Source organism: Heliangelus exortis, chromosome 3, assembly GCF_036169615.1.
Source record: "Heliangelus exortis chromosome 3, bHelExo1.hap1, whole genome shotgun sequence".
NCBI classification, from domain to species: Eukaryota; Metazoa; Chordata; class Aves; order Apodiformes; family Trochilidae; genus Heliangelus; species Heliangelus exortis.
The window spans coordinates 108,583,105-108,608,389 of NC_092424.1; the positions used below are offsets into that span (position 1 = coordinate 108,583,105).

At 44.5% G+C, this 25,285-nt stretch overlaps 4 protein-coding genes across 9 annotated transcripts in view; 1 reads left to right on the forward strand and 3 right to left on the reverse strand.

The window, feature by feature from the left end:
• MEP1A (meprin A subunit alpha) overlaps positions 1-25,285 on the reverse strand; it is a 93,367-nt gene that overhangs the window by 53,597 nt on the left and 14,485 nt on the right. The gene's annotated exons all lie outside the window — the stretch shown is intronic.
• On the reverse strand, positions 1,408-9,617 carry ANKRD66 (ankyrin repeat domain 66). 4 transcript variants are annotated; one of them, XM_071742121.1, is made up of 5 exons: positions 8,964-9,467; positions 7,657-7,713; positions 7,126-7,369; positions 5,342-5,570; positions 1,717-1,937 (listed from the first exon to the last, which is right to left on the reverse strand). In XM_071742121.1, the coding sequence occupies exons 3-5, from the start codon at positions 7,262-7,264 to the stop codon at positions 1,754-1,756; spliced, it is 552 nt and encodes a 183-aa protein (XP_071598222.1). In that variant the 5' UTR covers positions 7,265-7,369; positions 7,657-7,713; positions 8,964-9,467; the 3' UTR covers positions 1,717-1,753. The 4 variants fall into 4 exon arrangements, with proteins under 4 accessions (XP_071598224.1, XP_071598222.1, XP_071598225.1 ...); XM_071742124.1 differs by lacking the exon at positions 8,964-9,467 and adding an exon at positions 8,645-8,947; XM_071742125.1 differs by having other exon boundaries at positions 1,845-1,932; positions 8,964-9,617.
• PLA2G7 (phospholipase A2 group VII) lies at positions 9,616-25,164 on the forward strand. 3 transcript variants are annotated; one of them, XM_071742114.1, is made up of 11 exons: positions 9,616-9,892; positions 15,230-15,354; positions 18,009-18,159; positions 18,769-18,862; positions 19,497-19,565; positions 20,083-20,230; positions 21,651-21,764; positions 22,027-22,118; positions 22,540-22,713; positions 23,313-23,461; positions 23,839-25,164. In XM_071742114.1, the coding sequence occupies exons 1-11, from the start codon at positions 9,631-9,633 to the stop codon at positions 23,940-23,942; spliced, it is 1,482 nt and encodes a 493-aa protein (XP_071598215.1). In that variant the 5' UTR covers positions 9,616-9,630; the 3' UTR covers positions 23,943-25,164. The 3 variants fall into 3 exon arrangements, with proteins under 3 accessions (XP_071598215.1, XP_071598216.1, XP_071598217.1); XM_071742115.1 differs by lacking the exon at positions 9,616-9,892 and adding an exon at positions 14,487-14,625; XM_071742116.1 differs by lacking the exon at positions 9,616-9,892 and adding an exon at positions 15,048-15,071.
• Positions 12,838-14,287, reverse strand: IMP3 (IMP U3 small nucleolar ribonucleoprotein 3). Its single transcript, XM_071742120.1, has one exon. It carries the CDS (start codon positions 14,285-14,287, stop codon positions 13,730-13,732), a length of 558 nt encoding a protein of 185 aa, XP_071598221.1. The 3' UTR covers positions 12,838-13,729.

The following is a 25,285-nucleotide window of genomic DNA, read 5'->3' on the forward strand; positions in this document are numbered from 1 at the left end:
CCGGCTAAGAAAAGGGGCAGAACAATCCTGGAAACCATCTGAAGTTGCTTTAGTGTTTTCTAACTGAAACTGCTTCATTAAACAACACATTTATATCTATTTTGTGGTTTACATTTGATTCTGCTGTGCCTGTGCTTTATATTACAAGCTGTATCCCTTGCGTTGATTTATAACTTCTGTGTGAATAACCATGGTTATTCACCAGATGGTTACTGATGCTCAAACTGCAATGTAGCAAAAGCCTCAGAGTGTAAATCCCAGTTCTCACCACAGCCTTTCTTGCCCTCTCTCTGCCCCTCTCCAACCAGAAACACCATTTCCCCTGCTCTGTGCCCCTTCTCTCCTGGCTTATTTTTACTTATTCACAAGATCTGATTTTACCAGTGGACTGTGGCTTGGTAAAACACTGAAGAATGTGGTTTTCCTTCAAAGTGTGGCATTCAACAACCAAACTTTAACACATTAGTGACTCAGCAGCAGCTTTGTGCAGTGTCCATGCCAGGTGCTGGCAGGTAGGGATCCATAGAAATCTCTGGGAGGAAAGGTCAAGGCTGCCTCATGCCAAGGAAAACCCCTTCCAGATGGCTCCAATGGGCACACCCCAGGACCCAGCTCATCCCATCAGAAGTGTTGGTGGCTCCTCTGGGAAATATGTTTCAGAAAGAGCAAAAACCCACCTGTCAGTGCAGAGAGAGGACATGTCCTGCAACAAAGAGGGTCAGAGAGGAGGAAAGGGGAGGAAATGCTCCAGGGGCCAGAGCAGTTGTTCACCTGGACCCTGTGGTGATACAGCTTGAACCCCTCTGGCTGATGGAGATCCAGATATCCACCTGCACCCCAGGAAGGATCCCATGCTGGAGTAGGTGGGTGTGCCCTGAAGGATTGCAGCTGATGGGAGAGCCCTCACTGAAGCAGGGTTATCCTGAAGGATTGCAGCTGGTGGGAGAGCCCTCACTGGAGCAGGGTTATCCCTGCAGCCCATGGGAGGTACCCACATTGGATGAGGGGCAGAGGGTAACTGCTTTTACCCTGAAGAGTGTTGATGAGCAGAGGGATAGCTCAGGACCAGTTCCATGGTATTCCTATAAGCACAGACACAAAAATCACAGGGGGCACTGTTAAAAATGAGGCAAGTGCCTTGGAAATCACAGATGTCTGAAAGGGGCAATGAGAGAGGATGCTTTCCCTTCTGCTGGGCCAGGAATGGTACCTACAGGATGTTAGACCCATGTGTCCAGTAAAAGGTCAACACCAACATCTGTTCTCCAGCCACAAGAAGCAGCTACACCTAAACAACTACCAAAATGAAGAAAAATGTACCACCAGAGGCTATGAGACTCTATGGAGTCTCCTGATTGACTCGGGACCAGAAAGAAGCAAGACAAACATCACCAGAGTGAGCAGAACCACAGTCCCAGATACTTTTATGAATCAATCAGGAGCAAAACCATTTCCCTCTCAGACAATATGGGCAACTGCTGTCATTTCTGTAAACTTCTACATTTCACTGGATCAAAGTATTAGAATAACTAAACAACATCTACAGTTTTCTGAAACTTCAGATCTAATTAATATAGACACACAGGCAGAGAGAAGCACTTCTCCCTGCTCCCTATTAATTACAGTAACTACAATACATCACAAAATGCATTTCTCTGCCCATCTGCTTCTGCTGTTCACCCATATTTCCCCCTGCAGGTGCACCTGAGGTCTGCTCTGCAAGTTCTCCATGGCACCAAACAGTCAGTGCACACTACTGCTTCCTCCTTTTTTTTTTTTTATTTTTCTTTTGAGGAGAGGTCATGTAGTTCTCCTGAGAAGATGGTAGATTTCTCTCAAGCTCTTCTTTCTTCAGTTCCCAGTCTTCATCTCTCTGGTCTAAGGTGATTCCTTTCATGGCAGCTGTCCTGAGATAGCTTCTGCTCTCCACCTCTGCTCTGAGGAAGAAAGCAAGAGGTCAAATACTGAGATATTTCAGATGCTGAGATATTTCAGATGCTGAGGACAGCACAGCCACACCACTGTTCAGGACTGGCCCACCTACAGGATGCCCATCCCATCTCAGGGCATCATCCATTCATATGGTCAAAACACAGTTGCCAGCAATACATGAGAAAACACTGAGGTCCATCCCAAATCCTGCAGCATCCATCACCCCAGGTGCTCACTGAGAGTTGGGCTGAAGTGGGAAACACTGGGTAAGGATCTGAAGAGAAATCAGACTTTTACCACTGGAAACGTAATTTTAGACAGAAAAAGCTCTCAGAGACTGATCTCGAGAATTTGTGTGTTGTTAAATAGACCTGAAAATATATAATTCCTGATGCTAAAACATCAGATCTGAAGATGACTGAAATTTGGGAGGGCTTGTACGTTGTTATACTTCATTGAAAACCTTTTAACTTCAGAAAATATTTAATCCGAAGAAAATATCTAATCCTAATCCAATTCAGACCTGAAATTTTGCTAAACTTGGCCTTCAAATACAGAACTGAACCTGAGCATTCACGTCCATTTTTGTTTTTTTAAAACATGACTGGAGCTCAGGAACCATTTTTTAAGCCAGACCACTACTATTTACTATTTCCACTGGATGCCTTCACCCTCATCCAACAGTTTCACCTCCTCACATCAGCAAACTGGGAGTTAACCAGGAGAAGTTACTGGCATTTATAGCATAATCACAGTTATCCTCTGCTATTTCAGGCATGCAAAAGGTCCCAGAGCTGATATCCATGGTTCAGGTGGGAGCTCACAGCCTTTGTGGGACTGGGATGTAAATAGGAGGGAGATTTTGTTACAGAGCATCACCCTCAGTTTTGGATAATTTGCCTGTCATGCAAAAAGAGAAGAAACAATTTAAAAAACAACAGCCTGTGCCAAATGCAGGGCTGACACACACATCTGAACAAGGCTGTGAGCATCCAAATACTTCCAAACACCCAGCCCAGACCCCTCTTGCACCACTGAGATCCTGAAATGCTGTGTCTGGCCCCAGGGACTGCTGCCTGCAGGAACACAGAGCTTCTACCTGGGCTGGGGCTGCTTCCACAGGCATGGAAATAGAAGATGTATCAGCACGTGCATATTAATGACATGGAAATATTAGGAATATTCTGCTACAGAGTATCTGTACCACTCACTGTGGTTTGCATGAGCATGCAAAGAAACTGCCTTCAAAGCCCAGCTGCTGCTACCAAACATTTCATTTGCATCAGCTGTTTTGGTTTGGTTTGGGTTTTTTTTGCATGAGAAGAGCTTTACCCTGGATGGATGCTACCTTGGCTCACACCTGCTGCTCACTGCAAAGTGCTGAGGCAAAAGTTGCCTGCTAGAGAATCAATAGAATTACAGAATGGTTTGGGTTGGAAGGGATCTGAAAATTCACCTGGCTCCAAACCCTCCTGCATGGGCACACACCCCTCCCACTAGATCAGGTTAATCAAAGTGTTCTCCAGCCTGCAAGGTCTCCCCACAGCCATCTCTTCTCCAAGGTGAACAGACCCAGCTTTCTCACCCTGTCCCCATAGGAGAGCTACTCCAGCCCTCTGATCATCTTTGATCAGCTCCATGTCCTTCTCATGTTGGGAACCCAAGAACTGGGCACAGTCAAAAAAAAAACCCAAAATATGTAACGCATCACCTTCCCCTCTCCTGTCTCCTGCCAGTCTTTTAGCAGTTTCCTTTTCCCCTTCAGGACTGTACAGACTTTGTGTGCCTTATAAAATGTCCCATTGGTCTTGGGCACTCCAAGCATCTTCCCATTTACTAAGTTTTCTCAGCCATGCTCCTTAGCTTCAAGGTGAGTCAGGCTTGCACGCCTGAAAGTCAAGTTTTTCACCTTAAATCAGTCCTTCACTTAAGAAAACCCTCCATCAGCTCCACAAGTCACCCTCAGCTCTTGCCTGGGTGGCTCAGACCTGGGTGTCAGACCCTGGCAAACCTGGCCACCCCTGCAGCACTGTGGGCATCACTCATGGGCATCACTCCGGCACTTGACCCCCCCCTTGCTGTCCCAGCACCTCTGTGGCTGGGGTGCACAGCCACACAGACAGCAAATGTTACAGATTTGGCAGCACTTAATGGTGAGACTGGTGCAAAAATGACAGCACTGGATAGGTCACCCATTGCTGGCTATGATTAACCCAGGGAAACAAGGCTGCAGACCTTTTGCTCTTAAGGACAGGCAATATTTACCTCTTCTAATATAGAAAGCAAGGAATTCAAGGCCTGAGAACAAGATAAAAACTTCCTCTGGAAGAAAGTGGCCCATTCACAAAGGAATGGAAACCTGAGCTTATCCCAGATAGTGTCTGGGTAGTAAAAAACCTCATTAGCAAAGCTGAGGTATCAGCTGCTTGGTTTTGAAGGTCTAAAGACAAGAGTTGGTTCTTCTGTGTGGAAGGAAGGGGGATCTGCAGCACATCAGCTCCATTATAGCAAGGATTTACCTGTAAGGTTTCCTAAATGTGAATGGTTCCATCAGCTTCCCAACAGCCAGGACCTTTGGCTCCCCCAGAAAGTTTTTTTGGGATTCATACAGAGGGATTTTGCACGGTGTAGGGTGTCTTCGCACAGAAGGACACTGACGCTGTGTACAGATAAAGTGTGGGCATGGAGCACTTCAGCAGGAACCAACAAGCTGTAGAGGTTCAGAAAAACTACAGCAGTACCCACAGAATTACAGGGAAGGACACTGAGGTGCTGGAGCATGATCAGAGCTGGCAATGGGGTTGGAGCACAAATCTTAGAAAGAGCACCTGAGGGAACTGTAAAGAGCTAAGACAATAAGGAGTTTTTTCCAAAACTTGGAAGTCATATGTGGCCATCCTGTTAACAGATCAAATGGTATAATTTCAAATAATTATGAAAATAATTTTTAAAAAATTTTTTTTAAAAGGATAGTTCTGTTCTTTACTAGTAGAAAAGCCAAAAGATGTGCATACCCTAACACCACAGCTGAAGGGCTGTTCACAAACAATTCACCCTGTGTAGTAACCACCCTAAGGGGTTAATATTTGCTAGCCCTTCCTTCCATCTCCATTGCTTAATAATCACTCTGTAATATCCCTACAAACACAATGATGTCATGAAGTGCTAATGAGTGTGAAAACACACTGAGGCAAACCACAGAAGGCAGTGGAATCAATGAATGCCTTCCCAGTGACAAAGAACAGGTGACAAGCTTACCTACTGCTTGTGTTTGGTGGCTTTGACAGGCTCTGGGTGGAAAGATAAGTCACACACTCTTATTTATTCCGGTCCTATTATAGAAGTCTGTTTAATTCTCACTGCTGGGACCCCCCAAGCTGCCAGAGCAGATCCCACCCTCGCTACTCACCTTTCTAAGAACCTGGAGCAGTCTTGGTGACCGTAGATTTCTGCCAACCTCTTGGGAGTGTGGCCAAAGAGATCGGGCACATCCATGGCAGCGTGCAGGGAATGAAGGGTACGCAGCACCCCCAGCCTCCCTGACTCTGCAGCAAAGTGAGCTGGGGTCCAGCCCACATCACTCCGGAGGCAATGCCGGGCACCGTGAGCCACCAGGAGCTTGACCAGCTCTGATTGCCCTTGATTTAGGGGAGAAGAAGCAGCTGCATCAGTTGTCATTCCTTCAGGATGCAGAAGGCAGTCACACACAGCTGATGGTAATTCCCTCAGTCATATAACTATGGATTGTTACCCACCACCTGGCCATGTGATTAATCAAATCAGTGATACTCGTTAGAAAATGATGATATATTTTTTTCCAAACTAGACTGCTTCCCAAAAAAACCACCTAGAACCATTTCACAAAAAAGCTCAACCAAACAACCCAATAATAAAAAACAACCCAACAATAAAACCAAAACCTTTTTACTCATTTCTGAGCAGCACTTCTCAGTCAGTCATTGGGCAATTAGCAATATATTGACCGTTTTGTTGTGTCATTTTGGTTTTTAGCTTAATGCAAAATAAAATTTAAACATAAAAAAATGGAAAATGTGTTAACGAATTCACTAAAAGGAATGATTGACAGGAAATAGAGGAATTACTTGTTTTCATTCACCTTCAAATTTTTCTAGCTTGTGGAATTGCTTGAAGAAGAAAAAAAAGGGACACGTAGGCCATGCCACCCTCTCACCATCCTTCCATAATAACTTGTTGCTTTGGAAACGGGGACTTTTTTGCCTGCCATGGTTTTCAGTGTTTATCATTTTGGATTTATCAGAGACAGCCACAGCATTTTTAACTCCTCATACCCCAGTTTCAGACTTTGACAATTTACGTTTTTCATCACGTTCAGTTTTTCATGTATAATTTCTGTGTATATTTATGGATATATACATGAAACAGCTTTTCTTAAACTTCTCAGTTCCCTTTCCTAATGCCCAATAAGTAACAAGGGCAAAAGTAAAGCAGGGTGTCAGTGTAGAGCAGCAAATCACACACTTGATTTCTGAACAAAGACAAATGCCACAATGTGAGATCCTAACATGTAACAAGCACCCTGGCAGGGGGGAGTACAGGTCCAGTTTCTCATTTTCTGTTGTGTCCAGCTATACATTAAATATTGTTGTATTCATCTCTGCTCAGGGCTGCAAAGGGGTGTTTGACTTGAACAGATGTTTCTGATGGTGAAGGACAAAAAGGCAGCTGCAAACACCTCTGGGCCCGTGTTGTTCCTTTGACCACATGGATAAAGGGAGGGGAATGTATAACACCCTGTAATTCCACTGTGCTATTTGGTTTGATAAATAGCTGGTAAAAACACAGTGGGTTTGACTTTCTGCTCATTTGTGCAGGTGTGCACGAGAATTAAATCCTGCACTGTACAAAAGCACTTTTTAGAATGTGAGGGGCAAGCAGACATGCTAGATGTACATAGTGTGTAAATTGTAAACATCCACATGTGACTGAAAAAAAAATTAAAAGATCACTTTAATGGAAAACCCATAAATTATTTTGGAAGCAAAGGTCCCATTTAAAATGTTGTCCTATTTTTTTTTTCCCTTTTCTTTGTAGGAATAAAATGATGAGATACAAGCTATGACTGCCACCAGCACTAACTGCCATCATAGCAAGCTTACAATCAGCATCATCTTTTACTAAAAAGTGTGGTAACAGAGCAGGGAGTGCTCTTACCTTTTGCAGCAGCCCAGTGCAATGGGGTCCTGTCATGCCAGTCAGCATCCTTGTGGTTTGGGTCACAGTGCCCTGCCCTCAAAATCTTTTCCACCAGGTCATAGTCCCCCACAGCCACGGCTTCATGGAGCTCTGTCATGCTGTACACTTTAGAAAGGTGCCTGGTAAAAAGGGAGATGTCTTGATGTCTTGTAGTGGGTGTCCAGTAATGTACCAGCTGGTCTCAAGAGCAATTTTGCAGCATCTGGATTAAAAATGAAACATGTGATAGGATTTTATTAAAAAAAAAAAAAAAAGGGGGGAGGGGGGGAAATGAAGGAAAAATAAATGAGAGGAAGGAAAAAATGTTATCTTCACACCAGTGATGGCAGAGTAATGGTGAAGTTTAATGCACAGGGAAATCTGGAGCGAAGTGCAGCCCTTTATATAAAGGACTGGTAGATAAAACCACATTTCAATACTAAAAGATGTTGCTAATCAACAGCCAGGTCAGGCCAAACATTGGCCCTGGGTCTGTTGGTACTCACACACCATGGAAACTGGCTCCTCCCTTGCCAATACTGCAGCTCCATTATTGGCAGTGTTTTCCTGCAATGAAAGAAAAGTCTGTGTAAGTGTCTTCTGATGTTCTCTGGTGTGAATAATCAAGCTGTGGCATGTTGCTCAAAGCTCTCACCCCCATAGCCATGCTTTCCAATTCCAATTACATATATCAGAGCCCCATCATGAAACACAATCAGACCTTCAGCCCCTGCGAGGATGTGGATTTCAGTTATTGTATCCATGCTAGGGGATAAGGTTTTGTTTTCTTGCTGCTTTGCTGGCAAGGAATTCAAGCAGCTTGCAGGGATCACTACGGTACCCCTAAGGATGGAAACACTGCAATATTTTCTCCAGTCTGGCCAAATCAATAGGAGAAAATTTTTATATTCCCATATTGACAGCTGGTCTTGAGCTAATTAGTCCAGTCTCCCATAGAAATCAGAAAAGTTGTAGGATTTTCTTCATCTTTGCATTGCATTTACTACATGGAGTAATTTTTACAGTGTGATTTCTACGTTCATCATGTTGGGAAGGATCAACACTGGAGCTTGCAGAGGTCAATGAGAGGAAGATTTGCTCCACAAGGGGCTACATCCTGGAAGGAAGAGGTACGTGGGGCCATCTCCCTGATCCCAGCTCCCAGAAACATCCCGACTGCATCCCAAACCCAGGACACACAATTATGTCACCTCTGCTTTCTTATAAGAAAAGATGAGCTAAAAAGTTCAGAGGGAATCACAGCCTGATTCTGTAGATCCCCCAACTTAGGTGGTTGGACTGTGTAGACCAGATCCAAGAAAAAGAGCTATATATGACTTCTATTGAGTTTTATTCCAGCACATCTGGGAAAAACAGAACAGATATAATAAATTTTGGAGCTCCTCAGTGAGCCACAAAAGTATTGTTGCCTTTTGCCATATTTCAGCACTTTAACCACTCATTTACCCTCTCCTTCTCACCATTGCTTCTCACCAACCTTAAAGAATCTGTTTCTTGATTAAACAAAGGTCTTCAGAGTTTTGCCTCAAGCCCTTCTGTGCACAAAATTTATCCTGAAAATGTTAAATTTCAATGAACCCAGCTTGACACTGAAACGATCACTGGACAAAAATACAGAAAAAAAATAACCTTGGACCTTTTTACTCACCTTTCCTATTCTTTTCCAAGGAAATGCCAACAAAATTAAAACTTTAAATATTTAAAATAAATCTCAAGCACCTTTGTGCTCTGATATTTCAGATCATGCATGCAAAGGCAGAGGAAGTGGATAGATTGATCCCACCCCAGGAGCTCACCAGCTCTCCAAGGAGACAATTCCTGGGTGCAGCTTCATAAAGACTTGAGGCCAAATTTCACTTTCCCTCCTCTGCTGTCTTCCCTTTGCCAGCCCCAAACCTCATAGGACTGTTTCATCGGCTGGATCAACCTGTTGGTCTCTCTGAAAACTAATCTTTTATTAGTGTTGCTGGATTTAGGGTGAATTCCCCAAACTCAGTGTTATGGAGAGGTCAAAGCCGAGGCTGTGCAGATCCATCCCTTCAGTAGGTACCTGCACTTGACTTAAACCACTCCAAAAGCTGGACCCAAAACTGAGACCAGCTTCTTTAGGGGCTTATTATTCCCTTCTCAAGAGGCCAGAAGAAAAGATTTGGATATTTATGGAGGGACCTGGAATTAAAGGTCTCTCCTCCTCGCCCAGCCTTGCAGCTCCTCCGCGGGATGTTGTAACCTGGCCGGACGAATTTTTCTCACGGGGTTCCCAGTGCTTGATCCCAGCAGCTACCTGAGGAAAGCCACAATTCCACAGCCACATGCTGACAAGCCCGAATTTAACCCCCTTCCTGCCCTGCGAAGGCACAGCCCGGCATCTAAGCAACAGCGGGATCCTTTTATAGGAGTGCAGTGTTCTGTTTTTTGGTGGTTTTTTTTTTTTTCTTTTGGTTTTGCTTTTTGTTTCAACAGATGGCTCCATGCCGAAAACTTGTTTTCCAGGCCCAGAGAAGACCTCTCCCAGCAAGATTGTCTCATCTGAAAACTAAGGCAAAGTTTGGTCCCTCCCCTTCGGGGAGAGCCCGGCAGTCGCTCTGCTCGCCGGGGAGCCGCGATCCTGCGGGTTCAGCCGCCTCCCGCCCAGTTCTGGGGAGCCTTGGGCGGCCCCAGGGTCCATCTGGCTCCTTCAGACAGAGGGACATGAGCAGAGGGCACCTGGGACACCGCAAACCAGGTATGAGGAGCGCCGGGTGCTGCTAAAAGGGGTGGGGAAAGCACGGGAGGGAGAGACCACGGGTGGTTGGAGTTTTTTTGCGCAGCCCCTGCCTGGGTTCAGCCTGCCCTTCCCGAAGCCCGTTCCCAATCCTTGAGGACTCGCCCTCCTCTGCTTCCTTCCTTCCAGAGCCTTATCTGGCCCCAAATCCTTGCGTGTCCTTGCGGAGGGGTGGGATTAGGGCGGCCGGGGCGGGAGGAGGGGGATGCGAGGGACCCTTTCCCGCTGGGTGCAAGAATCCGAGAAAAAAAAGGGGCTTGGAATTTTCCTGCAGGGAAAAATACCTTCACTGCCTCCTGACAGGGACGTGGCCAGCGTGGGATGGGAAACTGCAGTCCCAGGCTGCAGCGGGAGATGGAAGTGTGGGAGGAAAAAAAAAAAAAAATCACAACGGGGGTGATCAGATCCCAGGCACCCAGTGAGATGTGAGAAACCACCTGATATCCTGCTCTGGCCAGGGGTTTGGGATGTCCTCCACAGGCCCTTCCCAACTTAAATTCTTCCAGGTGGCTTTGAGGGACAGAGAGCAGGGGTTTTGGGTGCTGTGCCAGCAATCACCTCCCCTAAACCTGACACCTGCAAGGTGGACACCTGCCCAGGGCCCTGTGCCCTGGCTGCTGCTAAAGGAGGTGGGGAGAGAGACAGTGGGATTAGGAGTGTTTCCTACTGGTGTGTTTTAAACCTCATGAGCTCAGATAGAGAGTTCAAGGTACTCTAACCATAGCTGAACCCTCCGGGACAGCCTGCCTGTACTTTACCCCCTGTCACAACCATCTGAGCCTTTCCAGGAGCAGCAGGTGGTGGGTCTTGGGGGTAGGAACTGAAGGAGGCAATGCTGTCCTGACTTGCACTTCCTAACCCCCCTGACATGATTTAGAGCAGCTGAGAAGCTGTGGTGACTTACTGCTGGGGACACAGGGGATCTTCAAACATGCAGGAATGCTCTAAGGAGGAGGAAACTGGAGATACTCAAATCTCCATCTCTGCCTGCTGTTGATATGCTTGGTTACTGGAAAAAAAGTGTCTCAGATCTCAGTGGAAAAATACACATTTGCATTCCAGTGACAGCCTCTGCCATTTATACCCTGCAATACAAAAGGGATCAGTGTGAAGGACTTCCTTCAGCTTCCCCACATTCTCCAGGCTCAGCTCCGTTGCTCTGGCAGCCTTCAAAAATAAAAAGAGAGAGAGAAATGGAAAAAAGAACAACTAAAATCATAGGTTCTGGTTAAACTTTCCATTGCCCACTATCCAAGTGAAAGCTCCTTTGTGGGAAATCCTTTGTATCCAGCCTCAGGATTTAAAAAAAAAAAAAGCCTCAGTGTTTATCCAAATGCCAAGAAAAGCTGTGGGAGCTGCTTCCCGTGCTCCATCCATCCCTGGTTCCGGAGCCTCTGTAGGAACTGCCCAACTGCAGCCACAGCTCTGGTGAACAAACTCAAGCCATGAACTAAAGGCCAAAACACCATTAAGCACAATGAAGCCATCATCTGCTTGATTGCAGAACGTGGGTGTGCTGTTGTTGGATGTAACTTCTATTTCAGGCTAAAGACAACACCCTGTTTATTGCATTTGAAGTGGCCCCAGCTCTTATCCGAGGCATGTGTGGACTCTATAAAAATTTAGGAGCAAGGCACTCACTCCAGGTCTCAGCTACTGTACACCCAGCAGAACTGCAGAATGCCAGAGTTAAGCCATACAAAGATGTATGTACACACAGCCTGATGCATTTCTTCAAAAGAACACATAAAAATTGATTTCTGAGACCACAGAACAGGGGTGATGGATTCTCTTATCCCACAGTATCTTTAGGGAAATCAATTCCCCCTGCTTGAAGAGCCTACAGGATTTTGGATTGCTTCTCTTCTGCTACAAAAGATGCTGGAGTTGCAGAGATGATCAAAACTTGGTTTAGGACAAAAAGAAGAGGCTAAGGATGTAAACTTCTGACACTAACAGGCATCACACACGCCCTCCATGCAGGAGGCTCAAGGTTTCTTTTTCTGCTGTTCCTTCCAGGGCTGGACAAACTGGGCAGAGCAGCAGTTTAGCATCCAAGTAGTAAAATGCCCTGCACAGCACAAATCACTGTGCTGTTGTTGAAATTCCCTCAAAAGAGTAAAGCAGAGCAAATTCACCACTTTGCTCACAACAGAATTGGGCACCTCGCAGATTTCCCAAGGAATAAATGACATTGTTCTAGATGAAAGCTCAAAAGGTGTTTAAAAAAAAAATAATCACACTTCAGGTGCAAATCATCTTTTCAATTTGTTTCTTACTATAAGCAAGGTGCATGCCCCAAGGAAAAAGGTTGTTAAGGTGTTACAGGTGAAATATAATATAAATTAAAATATAAGAATAGTCCACAGGACAAACAAAAGGGCTTCCCCACTCTGTTAATATTCTTTTCTGAATATCTATTATTACTTTAAAATTTAATGCTCTGCTTAATACATATGGCTTATGAGACTTAGGAATTTTAACATTTAGTTCACTTTTTAAAAAACACCCATAATATTTGATGAGTTTCTGGTCATTCAACACCTCTCACCTAAACATCTCTCCTGTTCAGAAGAACCACCAAAGCATCCAGAACCACAGCTGTGGCTGCAGCTGAACTCCAGCCATTTGGACCTGGGACACTGACAGTCACCAAATCCAAAACCTAGGGCCAAATCCTTTCATAGCACTGGCTAAGGGAAAAAAAAGCATTTCCAGCAAAAAACCCCACCATATAACACTTTATAACTCAGTAACAGCCTTTTACCTATCAAAAAAAACCCAACCAAACATGAAAGAAGTTACGTAACAAAAAAAGTTATACAAGATGACAAACAGGGCTTACTGGAATATTTAAAAATCAGAAGAAACTCTCACAGAAGCTACATCATAAAATGGCACACACATTTGTTTAGCAACTTAAAACAAAGGATTTATTTCTGCTTTTCTGTTCTATATTTCCAAGAGGAATAAAGTCCCCAACAGCCCCAGAAAGCCTGAGCCCCCCCCCCCCCTCAGGTACTGATTTTCATTTGGCTTATATGCCAGATGTGCAGTCATGGTTGGGACAACTTTCACACCAGCACCTCCCCAGTTAGATCCTGCTCCATAAACGATGCCTAATTGTCAGCAAAGATACTGAACTCAGAATATCAAACTTCCCTTTACAGCTTCACATAAAGTTGGCCTTAAAAAAAAAAAAAAATTAAAAAAAAAAAAAAAAAAAATCTGTTCTTAGCTAAAACTTGTACAGTTCCAGAAATGCAGTACTTGGCTTCCTTGTTTAGTGCTGACCCCAAACAACATCTGCATTCCCCCCATACACAGCTTCCTAGAGAAGTCCCTTCCAGAAGCAGCTCCTCTGGTTGCTGCACACTTGTCAGCTGCAGGAGGAACCGGCTGGGCAACCTCTTGGAAAAGCAACAGCAAAGCTGCCAAACTCGGTCCTAAACCAGCCACTTGGCCAGGGGTACAGCCCCTCCCAGCAGAGATCTTTCCAAGCACTCTGGCTTGACGGGAAGCAAGGATGATGGAGCCGGGCTCTTGGACCTTTTCTGGGAGTGATGGATGCAGAGGGGATGCATCCAGGCAGATGAACCGAGCTGTGAAGGGGAGCTCGGAACAGGGTAATTCTTCACTAGAAGCGAGTATGTTTCCTCCACGTTTCATCCCTGCTCCCCTTTTCGGGTGTGTTTGGAAGAGGTGTGTGATGCGATGGTGGAAGGGCCGTGGTTCTCCCATTCCGCGTTCTTTCCCGAGGGGCAAAGCAGAGCGGAGTCCGGCCAGGCCGGACATCCCTTAGGCAGCCAGATCGAAGTCATCTCTCTCCTGGTTGTAGTCCAGCACCTTCTGCCGGAGCCGAGAGGCGTCCACCCAGGTGATGAAGTCCTCGACATTGCGAGGGACGAGGAGCGCGGGGTCTGTCACCACCTCGGGCCCCACGCGGATGTGTCCCTGCTCCACGAAGGTGACCGCGTGGCGCAGGTCCTGGGCCATCCGCAGCTTCACCAGCAGGCAGGGCAAGCGCCGGCGGCAGAAAGCGGTGGCCGAGAGGTTCTCGCAGACGGCCAGAGACTGCCGGCTGTTTACCAGCCCCAGCCCGTAGAGCTTCTCCAGCAGCGCGGAGGCGCAGCGGGCGCGGAAAGCGGCGCTGGCCGGACCCAGATCGCGGAGGCGTCGGGTCAAGGCGCGGACGGTGCGGGCCAGAGCTTTGTACTGCACGTAGTCCTCCCGCCGACCCACCCGGTAACGCCGCAGCGCCTTCACCTCAGCCAAGCTCCCCGCCGCCGCCTCCCAGCTCACCAGCTCCAGCCGCCGCAGCAGCTTCTGCTCGTGGTACTTCAGCTTCCGCACCATCTTGAACGGATGGATCCGCACAGCTCCGCGCCGCCGGGTACCGACCGCCCCTTCCGGGGAGGAGCCGCTTCCCCCCGGCCGCCACCATCACCACCGCCGCTCCGCCTCCCACCCTCCGTCCCCGGAGGTCAGGCTGAAGGGGGAGGGGGGCGGAACAGCTTCTGTTGCGGGTGTGAGGATGGTCCGGGGTCTCTTCAACGCTGTGGGGGCAGAGGAAGACGTGGCCGATCAAGCCCAGCCCGGCTGCCGGGGCCCGGGGCTGCAGCTCACGCCTGCGGCATAGGCTGAGATGCTGCGGCTGCCCCCGGGGCGAGGCTGGCTCCGAGCTGTCACCCCAGGTACGGGTCGGGGACGGTCAGACCCTCCCAGCAGCCTCTCCTGCTCTTCCTTTTCTCTCTAGAGATGAAATACAGGCTTCGTCGTTCCCCTGGAGAAAGCGCTGGTTTTCTCCGCGATGTCCTTCTCTCCCAGGTCGGTTTTGTTTACAGAGGAGCTGCAAAAAATGTCCCTGTTTGCCGTTCCCACGAGGAGGAGGAGCAGCTCAAGGTCGTAGCAGGGAACAGGGAGGGAGGGAACTGCCTGGAAATCTGCTCGGGGGGCTTGGGCTTCCCAGTTTGTGCCCAGGAAGCGATTCTGCTGCTGCTCTGCATAGCAGCACCTCCGTTTCTCAAGTGCCACCACGACCTCCCAGCCGGATTCCTCCCCTCCTGCCCCTCTGCTGAGTTCACTGTGTTATCTGATCCCTTGGGATTCAGGACACTCTGCTCCTGATAGAGCAAATCAGGTTGGTGATAGGGGATTTCATGTCTGTAATTCTCATAAGCAGGTTCAGCCATGAATTTCTTACTCCTTGGCCTTCAACACAATGAATTTTTTTCAGGGTAGGTGATCTGGCCCCACAGGCCATGGTGGTCTTTTGATTTTCTTGTTGTTTTTCCTCAGGTTTGTCACTGAAGGCACCAATGGAAAAGGGAAGCAGCAGCACTGAGAAGTTTTACAGGATCCCTGAGGGAAAGGGACCACACTCGGTTGGATGTACAGACCTGATGACAGAAAATGCAGCTGAGGTAGAATCCGTCTGTTCTTCCTCCTCTGTATTTGGTAGTGAAACAACTTGTAGTTTTACAGGAGAATCAAACAGAATCTCTTGTGTGCAGGGGTGCTCCACAGTGGATACTCACAAATGAGGTTTCTGTCCTCTCCGTTCTAATGCAGGATGTGTGCTGGGCACAGTTTAGGAAATACCAGATTGTGTCCATGAATTGGTTCAGTCTACCTGTAGCCTGCAAGTCTTCCACACGGGTACTTTCCCCTTCCTTCTAATATCCCAACCTTCCTGATTCCCCTCTGCAAGAGAAACTGTGTCCTCCCAGGACCTACAGGGCTCCTCCCATCCACCCACCCTCTCCCTTCTGCACTGGGCTCCTGGGGACACTCCACATATATTCTCCATGACTGTAGCTGTTCTGAGAAAGATCCCAATGGGATCTGGCAGGATAGGGTGAGAAGAGTGTGTAATGTAATATTTCAGCTGCAGGGTAAAGTATGAGATGTCTTCTTGAAATGTTATCTGAGAAAGAACAGGATGTTGATTCTGCAAGTGGTTGGTACAGAGGGAAAAACCACCATAAGACATGGAGGGTAAATAGGCAGCTGATGAGCTTGCTTCTAGGTTTCCATTTCCAATCCTCCTGTTTTTTGTTTTTTTTTTCCCTATGAGAATATGCCTCCATTTACACTGTGGTTTTACTCCTCAGACTGGCCAGTGATAGTGGAACTTGTGATCAGTTTGTAGTGGTTACTCATAGGTTTTCCTTTACCCTACTGAGCTTACTCTGTATTAGCACAAGGAAGAATGAGTTTCTCTTTGCAATCAGCCCATGTGTTTTTCTTTGATAAGCAATCTGTATTATTACAGTTCTCTCAGATATGGATAAGGAATGTCTTTCTCTCTCTGGTAAGCAATTAGTCACCTGAGGAAGTTCCCAAGGAATATTTTGGGATCAAATTAATATCATATAGGTATGGTGAAGGTTTCATGATTTTTTCTTTAATGGCCCTGGTGTCAAAGGTTGATTTAAGTTTGAGGAGTAAATAGGAATAAGCTTCATTAAACAAGCTTTTTGTGCATATTGTGTATGAAGATGATAAAGTCTTTAAGACACTGAACTTTATTCCAAAGCTCATGTTCTTTTTGGCCCTAGACTTATCTTGTTAAAACAAAAGTAACAGTTCATAGAATCAGAGATTGGTTTGGGTTGGAAGGGACCTTAAAGATCATTTAGTTCCAACTCCTCTGAATGGGCAGGGACACCTCCCTCCAGACCAGGCTGCTCAAAGCCCCAAGTTGGAGCAGGACAGTGAATTTGAATAGCATGTTGCAAATTCCCTTGCAAATGTAAATCACAGACAGTTCATCTGCCAGGAGATCTGTTTTAAGGTGTGCTGTTGGTATATTGCTGCTGTTTGCGTAGGAAAAATACTTGCAAGGGGGTGTGGAAGATCCACGAGGGTGTGGAAAGTTGAGGTGGTCTCCTGGAAGACATGGAGTGCAGACAGTAAGAGAGGATTCAAACTGGTGGTAAGAAATGGAGACAGATAGAACAGTTCAACAAAATTGTTGAACCAGTACAGACTTGCCAAAATCTTGATAAGGAGGGAGAAGAATATATTGCAGTCCTTTGTAGGGCTGCTGCACAAGAGCTTTACTGATAGCCTTTAGCTCACTTTAGCCAGGAGGCTCACTGTAGGCACATTGAGACCATGCCCCTGACTCTGTCTGCATCTCCTCTGCTGGACCTCACTTCCAGAAACTAGAATCAGGGTAAAATTTGTCTTGCTAACCCAGTGGAAAAATATATGTCAGGAGGGTCCATTTTCCCACCCAGTTTAGCAAGCTGACATGGGTCTCACTGGTGCAAAGAAAGTGATGACAGCTCCCAGCTAGAAGGGTCAAAGGGACACAGTCACCTGTCACCCTGATCAAACTGCTGCATCCTCCATTCCCCAAAGAGAGGCATAGTGAGGAGGACAGAAGCAAAGATCTAGAATATTAAATAGAGCAAATATGTAGTGAGTGTTTGTAATTATTAATTATTTGGAGCATTTTGAATAGCTATAGGCTAACCTAGAGAGGGTGATGTGTATCTCTACATGGATGCCAACAGTTATGCCACTTTAAATTCATAGTTAGGACAAACTGCTAATGGCATCAGATTGGCATCAAAGTCTGTATTGCATACTAACTTTCTTATGAGATTCTCTTCATTCTCTTGGGCTGTCATTCTTGTATCTAAAACCCTTGACATAAATGTCTATATCTTCTTTTTTCTTTGCCACATATAATGTTATGGTTAGCCAGGCTGATTTTATGGTGATACAAAGACCTAGGGGTCCTGCACCCTTATCCCAAGTTGGCCCTGCCACAAGGGACCCTTTCACACTTACATCTGTGGCCACTGACATCAGGTTTTATATGTATTTGTTCCTCATTCCCACATGTTACTGTCCCTTTTTTGTCCCAGTACATCTGTTCCACTTCTGATTTCCAACCTTTAAGTCTTTCTTCCTTACTCCACTTTTATCTTCCCTCCAGAGGGTGAAGGGGATAATAGAGAGCAACTCTCTTCTCTGGTTTTCAGTTCATCCTGACCACTAAACCAAAACATATAAATAAATATCAATTGTCTTGTCTTTTTTTTTTTTTCCCTCTTGATCCCAGGGAAGTTTCTTGCGCCTGTATTATCCATCCTGCAATGCCACAGATAAGGAAGAGGCACGGTGGATTCCAGATAAAGAGTATTACCAGGGACTCTCTGACTTCCTTAATATGTACCGAATTGTAGGAGAAAGACTTTTCCAGTACTATGTTGGTAAGTCTGGTTCTGGTTTTATTCCTTGAGCAGTGTGAATTCGTGAGCTCTGTGCAGGTTGTTGCCTCACTGCTCTGTAAGCAGTGGTATTGCTGCAGAAATTAAAAATAAGTTTCTCCTGAGGAAATACATGTGTTTGGGTTTGTGTAGCAGTGACCCAAGCCTCAGGCAGACCTGCAGTCTCTAAGTGCTAAGCATAGGAGTGTCTGGGGGCAATTTGCTCTAGGAAGTGCTTGGGTAAGCTGCCTCTGTGTGTCAGAATTTAAATCCCACAAGAATATGTGTAAATATACACATAGATCCTAAGGTCTGAATATCAAACAAGACTTGGATGCCTGATTGTTCTTGAAAATCTGATCTAGTAGGGTTTAAGAGGCCTTATACTAGGCTGTGGATGGGAAGAGAAAGAAAGTATCTTTTGCCAGGTAGAAAGTATTTTCAGAATCAGATCCTTATTTTGTTTCTGTTTTTTAAAGATGAAATTTAGTACCTTATCTTCAGCTGACATATTTGAAGTCAGTGATCACCAGACTCTTGCAATCTCTCCCACAGGAACAAATGCTTTCTGTCATTTCAGTAGTAATGACATTTGCTTCAATTTTTACCTAGGTTCAGTGACATGTCCTGCAAAGCCAAATGCTGCTTTTAAACTGGGAGAAAAATACCCACTCCTCATTTTTTCCCATGGACTCGGAGCTTTTCGGTAAATCTGCAATTTGCTGACAAAAGGTTTTTGTTGTCTCCAGCAAGTCTCCAAAGATGGTTCTGAACAGGTTTTCAGCAGGGAGCTGAGATCCCTGTGGAGTTGAAATAGATTTGAAGCATGGGCTGCTGTAGGTCATTATGCCTCCACTAAAATCAACAGCATTAAATAAAAGTAGGCTTGACGTATTTATTTGGGTTTTCCCTTTGTATTTTAGGGGTGAAGATGTTTAGCAATCCACAAGCATGTTATGAAGATTACCTGCCCTAAGTGATCCTGCTTTGGCAGGGGGGTTGGATTTCATGATCTGTAGAGGTTCCTTCTAATCCCTACCATTCTAGGACTTTACAATTAGCTAGCTGATTTTTGGACAGCTCTGTGAAGGTTCCCAGTGTCTTATGTGCTGCTTTTTAAAAACCATTGGTATTTTTCCATTTGAATAGACCAGAAAAACAGTATAACAGGGTTTTGTGAGCAGGCTTTGGTGACTGGCATACAAGAGCATGCTCTTCAGTTCAGACAGAAGAAATACTGAGTGGGGGTTAGCACATAGGCAATGTGGTCAAGTTTTAAAGAGCAGTGTAGTTGAAATCATGGATGTGGATCTCTCACCAGAGTGTGGTTTTGATTGCAGGACAATCTATTCTGCTATTTGCATTGAGATGGCTTCCCAGGGCTTTATAGTGGCTGCTGTGGAGCACAGGTGTGTATACTGCATGTTTATGAGTTCTGGTGGAAAGGAACTTTCTCACATTGAATAGAATGTTATTTATTGTAAAGATCTTATATTTATTGTAAAGAAGAACTTAGCTTTTTTTTTTTTTAAAAAAAAGAAAAACTAACATCTTCAGCCCTGCCCATACCCTCTGTTTCTCTAGCTCAACTCTTTCTAGGCTCAACTCTTACCTAAGAAATGGGAATTTGCTTAGATAAGCCCTTGAATTAAAAATCCAGTGATAGGTATCATTCATGATTCCTCAGGCATGTTATTTTTCCATCTCTTATTGTTAGAACCTGGAGAATAGAAAGGAAGTGGGAGTTTTGATAGTGTTATTGCATTGTTTAGAACATCTGACCACACTGAGTTGTGACTGGAGTTGTGACTGGTAGGTGGAAACCAACAGTAGGTGGATCTCTCTAGCAAAATCCAAAACTTTTGCTGACTTCATCCCAAGCCAAGTGGAATATATCTCCAGAATAACCTTTTATTGCTATTACAGAGATGAATCTGCTTCAGCAACATATTACTGCAAAAAAAGGTCCATTTCTGTACCAGAGGAAGAGACCACATCCCACATGGAGAAGGAGTGGATCTACTACAGGAAACTAAAAACAGGAGAAGAAGAGCGGTGTTTGCGCCATAAGCAGGTGTGGATCCTGTGCTTGAGGAAGTCAGGCAGGAGTGGTGTAACTAACTAGGACTAGTTAGGACTAACTAGCAGGCCCTTTCCCTTTGGCCCTATCTGCAGTCTTTTGCCCTGGCTCAGGGAATATATACAAAGGCATCAAGTCCTACTTTTCTGTTGATGGGAAAGCCAGCAGCAGCTTTCTTCAGAGCATAAACCACTTCCTTGGTAAAGCTTTCTCCTGAAGTTGCACCATCAAGCCTACCCAGCTGTTTCTCTTCTGGTTCCACTCAGCTTTTTGTTTCTTCTCTGTGTTTTCACACTCCTGCTGCCCTCTGCCCAGATGTTAAGTGACTCAGAGTTGAAGTCAAATGTTTGTGTGGCCTCAGGCTTGCTTCAGTGTTTGTTTATTCTTGAATACCAAGGTGAATCATGGCTGCTCTACTTTAGTGCACTTTTATGTGGTTTGTAGCACTGTACACAATGCAGACTTCCTGATTATAAGTAGCATCCATGCCATGTATGATATGGCCACACTGATGAGCTCATCTAAGCATAGACCTGACCTTTAAAATATGAGAGTGTTTTCTTCCAGCTAATGCAGACTCAGCCAGGGAGGGGTTTTATCTCCCTGGGCCATACAGGCAGCAGTGCAAGTGTCATTTCCTGTGTGCATACAACTTCTTATTTACAAGTCTGCATACATAACATCTGATCTTGCAAATAACCTCCAGAAGCTATTGCCTGGCAAAGTTCACAAGTTTACCTATTAATTTATTACATATTTATTTGGTGCATAAACATCTTGCACATTGTGGTTGCCAAGGATGCTCCTGTTTTTTAGTTCTTGAAGCTTTTTTTTTCTAAAATATCAAAATCAAAACTACTTCTTATACCAAACAATGAAAGCCTTTCTTTGCAACAGCTTTCCTACAGATTTCAATAATACATATGTATAAACAGGAAGGGCTTGACTCTTCCTTGTTTTGGGTTTATCCAGTGTAAAAACAATTTCAAAATTATTGTGCAGATGGGGTGATGTAATATCATTTGCTCAAACTGGGCATGAGGAGCAGCAAAGTCAGCTTTCTTTGTACTTCACTAATCTAAGCCTTTGCACATCCCAACAACCCCTTTTCCAAGTAGTGAAAGGACAAAGGAATTGAAAGTCTTTGGCACAACTTTTAGGGATAAATTCTTCCCTATGCAGAGGATCTGTGCAAAAGCTTCAACTCTTTGTACCTCCAAAAATCAGTTTTGCTGCTGGTCAGCCCTTATCAGATCCATTTTACAGATCCATTCTGCAGTTCAGAAAAGCCAGTAATCTATCAGACACTTAGAGATAAAAAATTACTTAAGTCTAGTGTTCAGAGGGCCAGCAGGCCTAGCAGTTGTCTGGTAATTCCTTCTGCCACTCTGCCCCAACTTCTCTTTCTCCCCAGGTGCAGCAAAGAGCACAGGAGTGTATCAAAGCTCTCAACCTCATTCTTAAAATCAATTCAGGAGAGGAAGTAACAAATGTACTAAATTCAAACTTTGACTGGAATAGCCTAAAGGTGAGTGAAAGGGGGTGACTGCATTTTGGTAAACACCTAATAATGCTTCTGTTTTCCATTTCTAAACTGGTTCCTGTAAACTATTCTGAAGATCAGACTGCAGATCTGTGCACATATTCTTAGGTCATCTCAAGCTGGATAGATAGTAATGGAGCTTTCTTTCTGCTTCAATAGCATCTATTGCCTAAAAAATTATTCCCCTTAAAAAAAAAGAAAAGCTTGAGAAATAAAGTCTCTTACAGCACCTGGATTTTTTTGACAGGATTCTGTTGATACTAGCAGAATAGCTGTGATGGGACATTCTTTTGGTGGTGCTACAGTTATTGAGAGTCTCAGCAAAGAAATAAGATTCAGGTAAGTATGGAAATCAAGGCAAGGGACATTGGGCACTTTAGAGGTTTGGAGCAGGGGACCTCACCTAATTCTACTAATTGTTTAGTTTTGTTTGGCATGTCTTGTTTTCTGAAGTGATGCTTCTTTCAGCTGTGGGGATGTGGTGGAACCTATCATAAACTATCATGTTATATAATACTGTGGGACCCTGCAGAAGCTCCTCTGCCCAGGTATATCTGGTAGTAGAGACCAACAAATAGAATAATGCATTCTCTTCCCCCAGAGTAGAAATAACTTTGAAACAAAGTGATTAATTAACCTGTTGACTTGTTCAGTATTACAGACTGTTTCTCTTCCCCCATCACCTGCAAATCAACACATGCAGAGAACTTCCACAACAAAGCCTTCTGCTTCAGTGACCATATCCAGTTGTTCTTGGCAGGTGTGGCATTGCCCTGGATGCATGGATGCTCCCTGTAGGTGATGACATTTACCAAAACAGTGTCCAGCAACCACTGCTTTTTATCAACTCTGAAAAATTCCAGTGGGCTGATAATATCTTGAAGATGAAGCAGCTCAGCTCCAATGACACAAACAAGAAAATGATCACCATCAAGTAAGTGTCCAGGGTTCATAATTTCTGTGGTCAAAGATGAAACTTTACTCTCTTGTTAACTTCAGTGAGACAGATGGTCACTTCATTGGGGCCCAGGTTTTCACTGGATGTTTAAATTAGACACAGTGTCCCCCAGAGACCTCTCTCATAGCAACCTTTAATCTTAAATTTAAGATAGTCCAAAGTGGGTATTCCTGCCCAGGGGATGAAGTTTTGCTCTGCCTCATGCATCACCTGTGTTTGAACACTTCAAATAGCCTTTGGGTTGCACTGATGCACTTACCTAGAGAAAGCACTAATACAAGGGATGGCTCTGTAATGCACCTGATTGTCTTAGCAGAGAGACAACTTGAAGTTTTGCCAAGCCTACTCTTCATTGCAATTAGTGTCTTTCTTACAGCTAAGCATGTTCTAAGCTTTCTTCTGTGGTTAGGGCAGAATTTACTGCTGATTTTGTGTGCTCTGAGATTAACCTGTTGAATCTTCTGCTAAAGATGACACCATAATATGTGCCTTTGAAGAAGTCTGTGCAACCCATGGCTGCTTCTAACCAGCTGATTGCATTCTTACAAACCTGGTTGTCACTGCTGTGTTTGCAGGGGGACAGTGCACCAGAGCTTTCCTGACTTTACCTTTGTGAGTGGAGAAATTATTGGGAGATTTTTCAAATTAAAAGGAGAAATAGATCCAAATGAAGCAATTGACATAAGCAATCATGCTTCCTTAGCCTTCCTGCAGAAACATTTGAGTAAGTATCTGTTTACATTAAAGTATGAAGTTAAATTAATACTTAATTCCTGTGAAATTTTCTATATAGCCATTCTGTTTGGAACAAGATCAAAAGTGTGTCACAAAAGGTTGGAAAGAGAAAAACCTAATTCAGATCCATTTTCTGGAGGCTTGTTAGTTACTTTTGTAATCCTAGCAATTCAGGAGGAATATTGCAGTTTTGTTCTAAGAGATAAAAACCTTGGACTGTCATTTTTCCCTCCTTAAAACACCATGCCTCCCCCTGGCTTGCCAAGTTGATCAGCTGCCCTATAATTTCAGTTTTCAGTGTAGCTTTAAAAAAAACCTGACTCCTTAATTCATTACCTCTTGGGTTTTCTTTCCCTCATTTTGTAGGTCTTAAGAGAGATTTCGATAAGTGGGATTCTCTTGTGGATGGCATAGGACCCAATGTTATTCCTGGTACCAATATTGACTTATCTCAAGCTGGACCTGAATAAGGAACACCAAGAACTACTGAAAATGTTATGGACATCAGGACACTAATGTTGGGCAGGCATTACTCAGACAAATGATAGTATTGGCCACTTACACAGCTTTTGGGGTGTGGAACAAAAAACTAAAAAGATAAAGGCATTAAGGTTACAGTATCATGAAAATGTAGAGAAGTTTTAGTTCAAACGAGTCAGTGGGATTTTCAGAAATACTGCAACACAGTAACTTCTGCTTTATAAGCAGCTGAGAGAAAATCACTTGATTGTAATTTAAATGGTCTTTCTGGTTTTGATTCAGAATCAAGTTTGCAGAGAGAGAATAAGCTCCAAGAAATTCAACTGAAGTTCTGCTTACCAAGCTTTAAGTCAGTTTGCACCCAGCAAGCCTGTTTTGCAACATAATTAAGTTTAATAACAAAGATTATTTTTTTTTTTTTAGTATTTCAGCTATGCTCTGACAACAGTTAAGAGCTGGAGCAGGTTTTTGCTCCTTCTGGTCAGAAAGAGGTGCCAGTGGAAGCTCTTCAAAACTCTCAATCACAGGAAAAGCTACAGGAAATAGTTTGAAGTAACAGCAGAGAAAGTTGTTTGATCACAGGACTTACCACGTGAACTTAATCCACTTACATTTAAAATCTGTATTTCCTGCCATACTCAGATGTTTCCATTCCAAAAGCTGCTGAAATGGTCACTCTAGCAACTGTTAATTCCTCTTAGGCAAAGCTCCAAGCTGTGCCTCTCCTGTTAATCTCTGTGTTACCACTACCACTCATTCTACTGTAGGTGAAATGACAGAAGAGATGTGTCACTTCTACCCCTCCCTTTAAAAGGAAAGTGTAAGCATTGCTTGGGCATTTTGACATCTCACATGGTTGCAATGCTCTCCAGCCACTTGTTTTTGTGCAGGTATAAGCACTGCTCTTATCTATCAGCAGAAGCAGCTGACTGTGTCACTACCTAAAGGCAGCTTTGATTTTTAGAGCTAAACTCCTCGAGGCTGCCACATGGAATGGTAACTTCTATATGAATAAACCTTGCAAAAGGGGGGCTGCTGGTAGCAGGCTGCTCATTTCAAAATCAGGTTACAACAAAATAACTGATGCAAGTGGAACAAGCAAAGCAGTTAACAATGTAATTAAATATTTATATAATCTGTGGCATTAACATGAGATTGCAACAACATTAAGGCTTTTTTTTTTCCCAGAATGTTATTAAATTCTCTCCAGCCTACCATCAGGTATTGTCTTTATTAAGGGAATCAAAATGCAGATATTTCTCTTAGTGAGCACAAACACTTGAGATCTGCAGTGACACTCAGCCAGACAATTTCACTGTCAGAGATCTTGGGT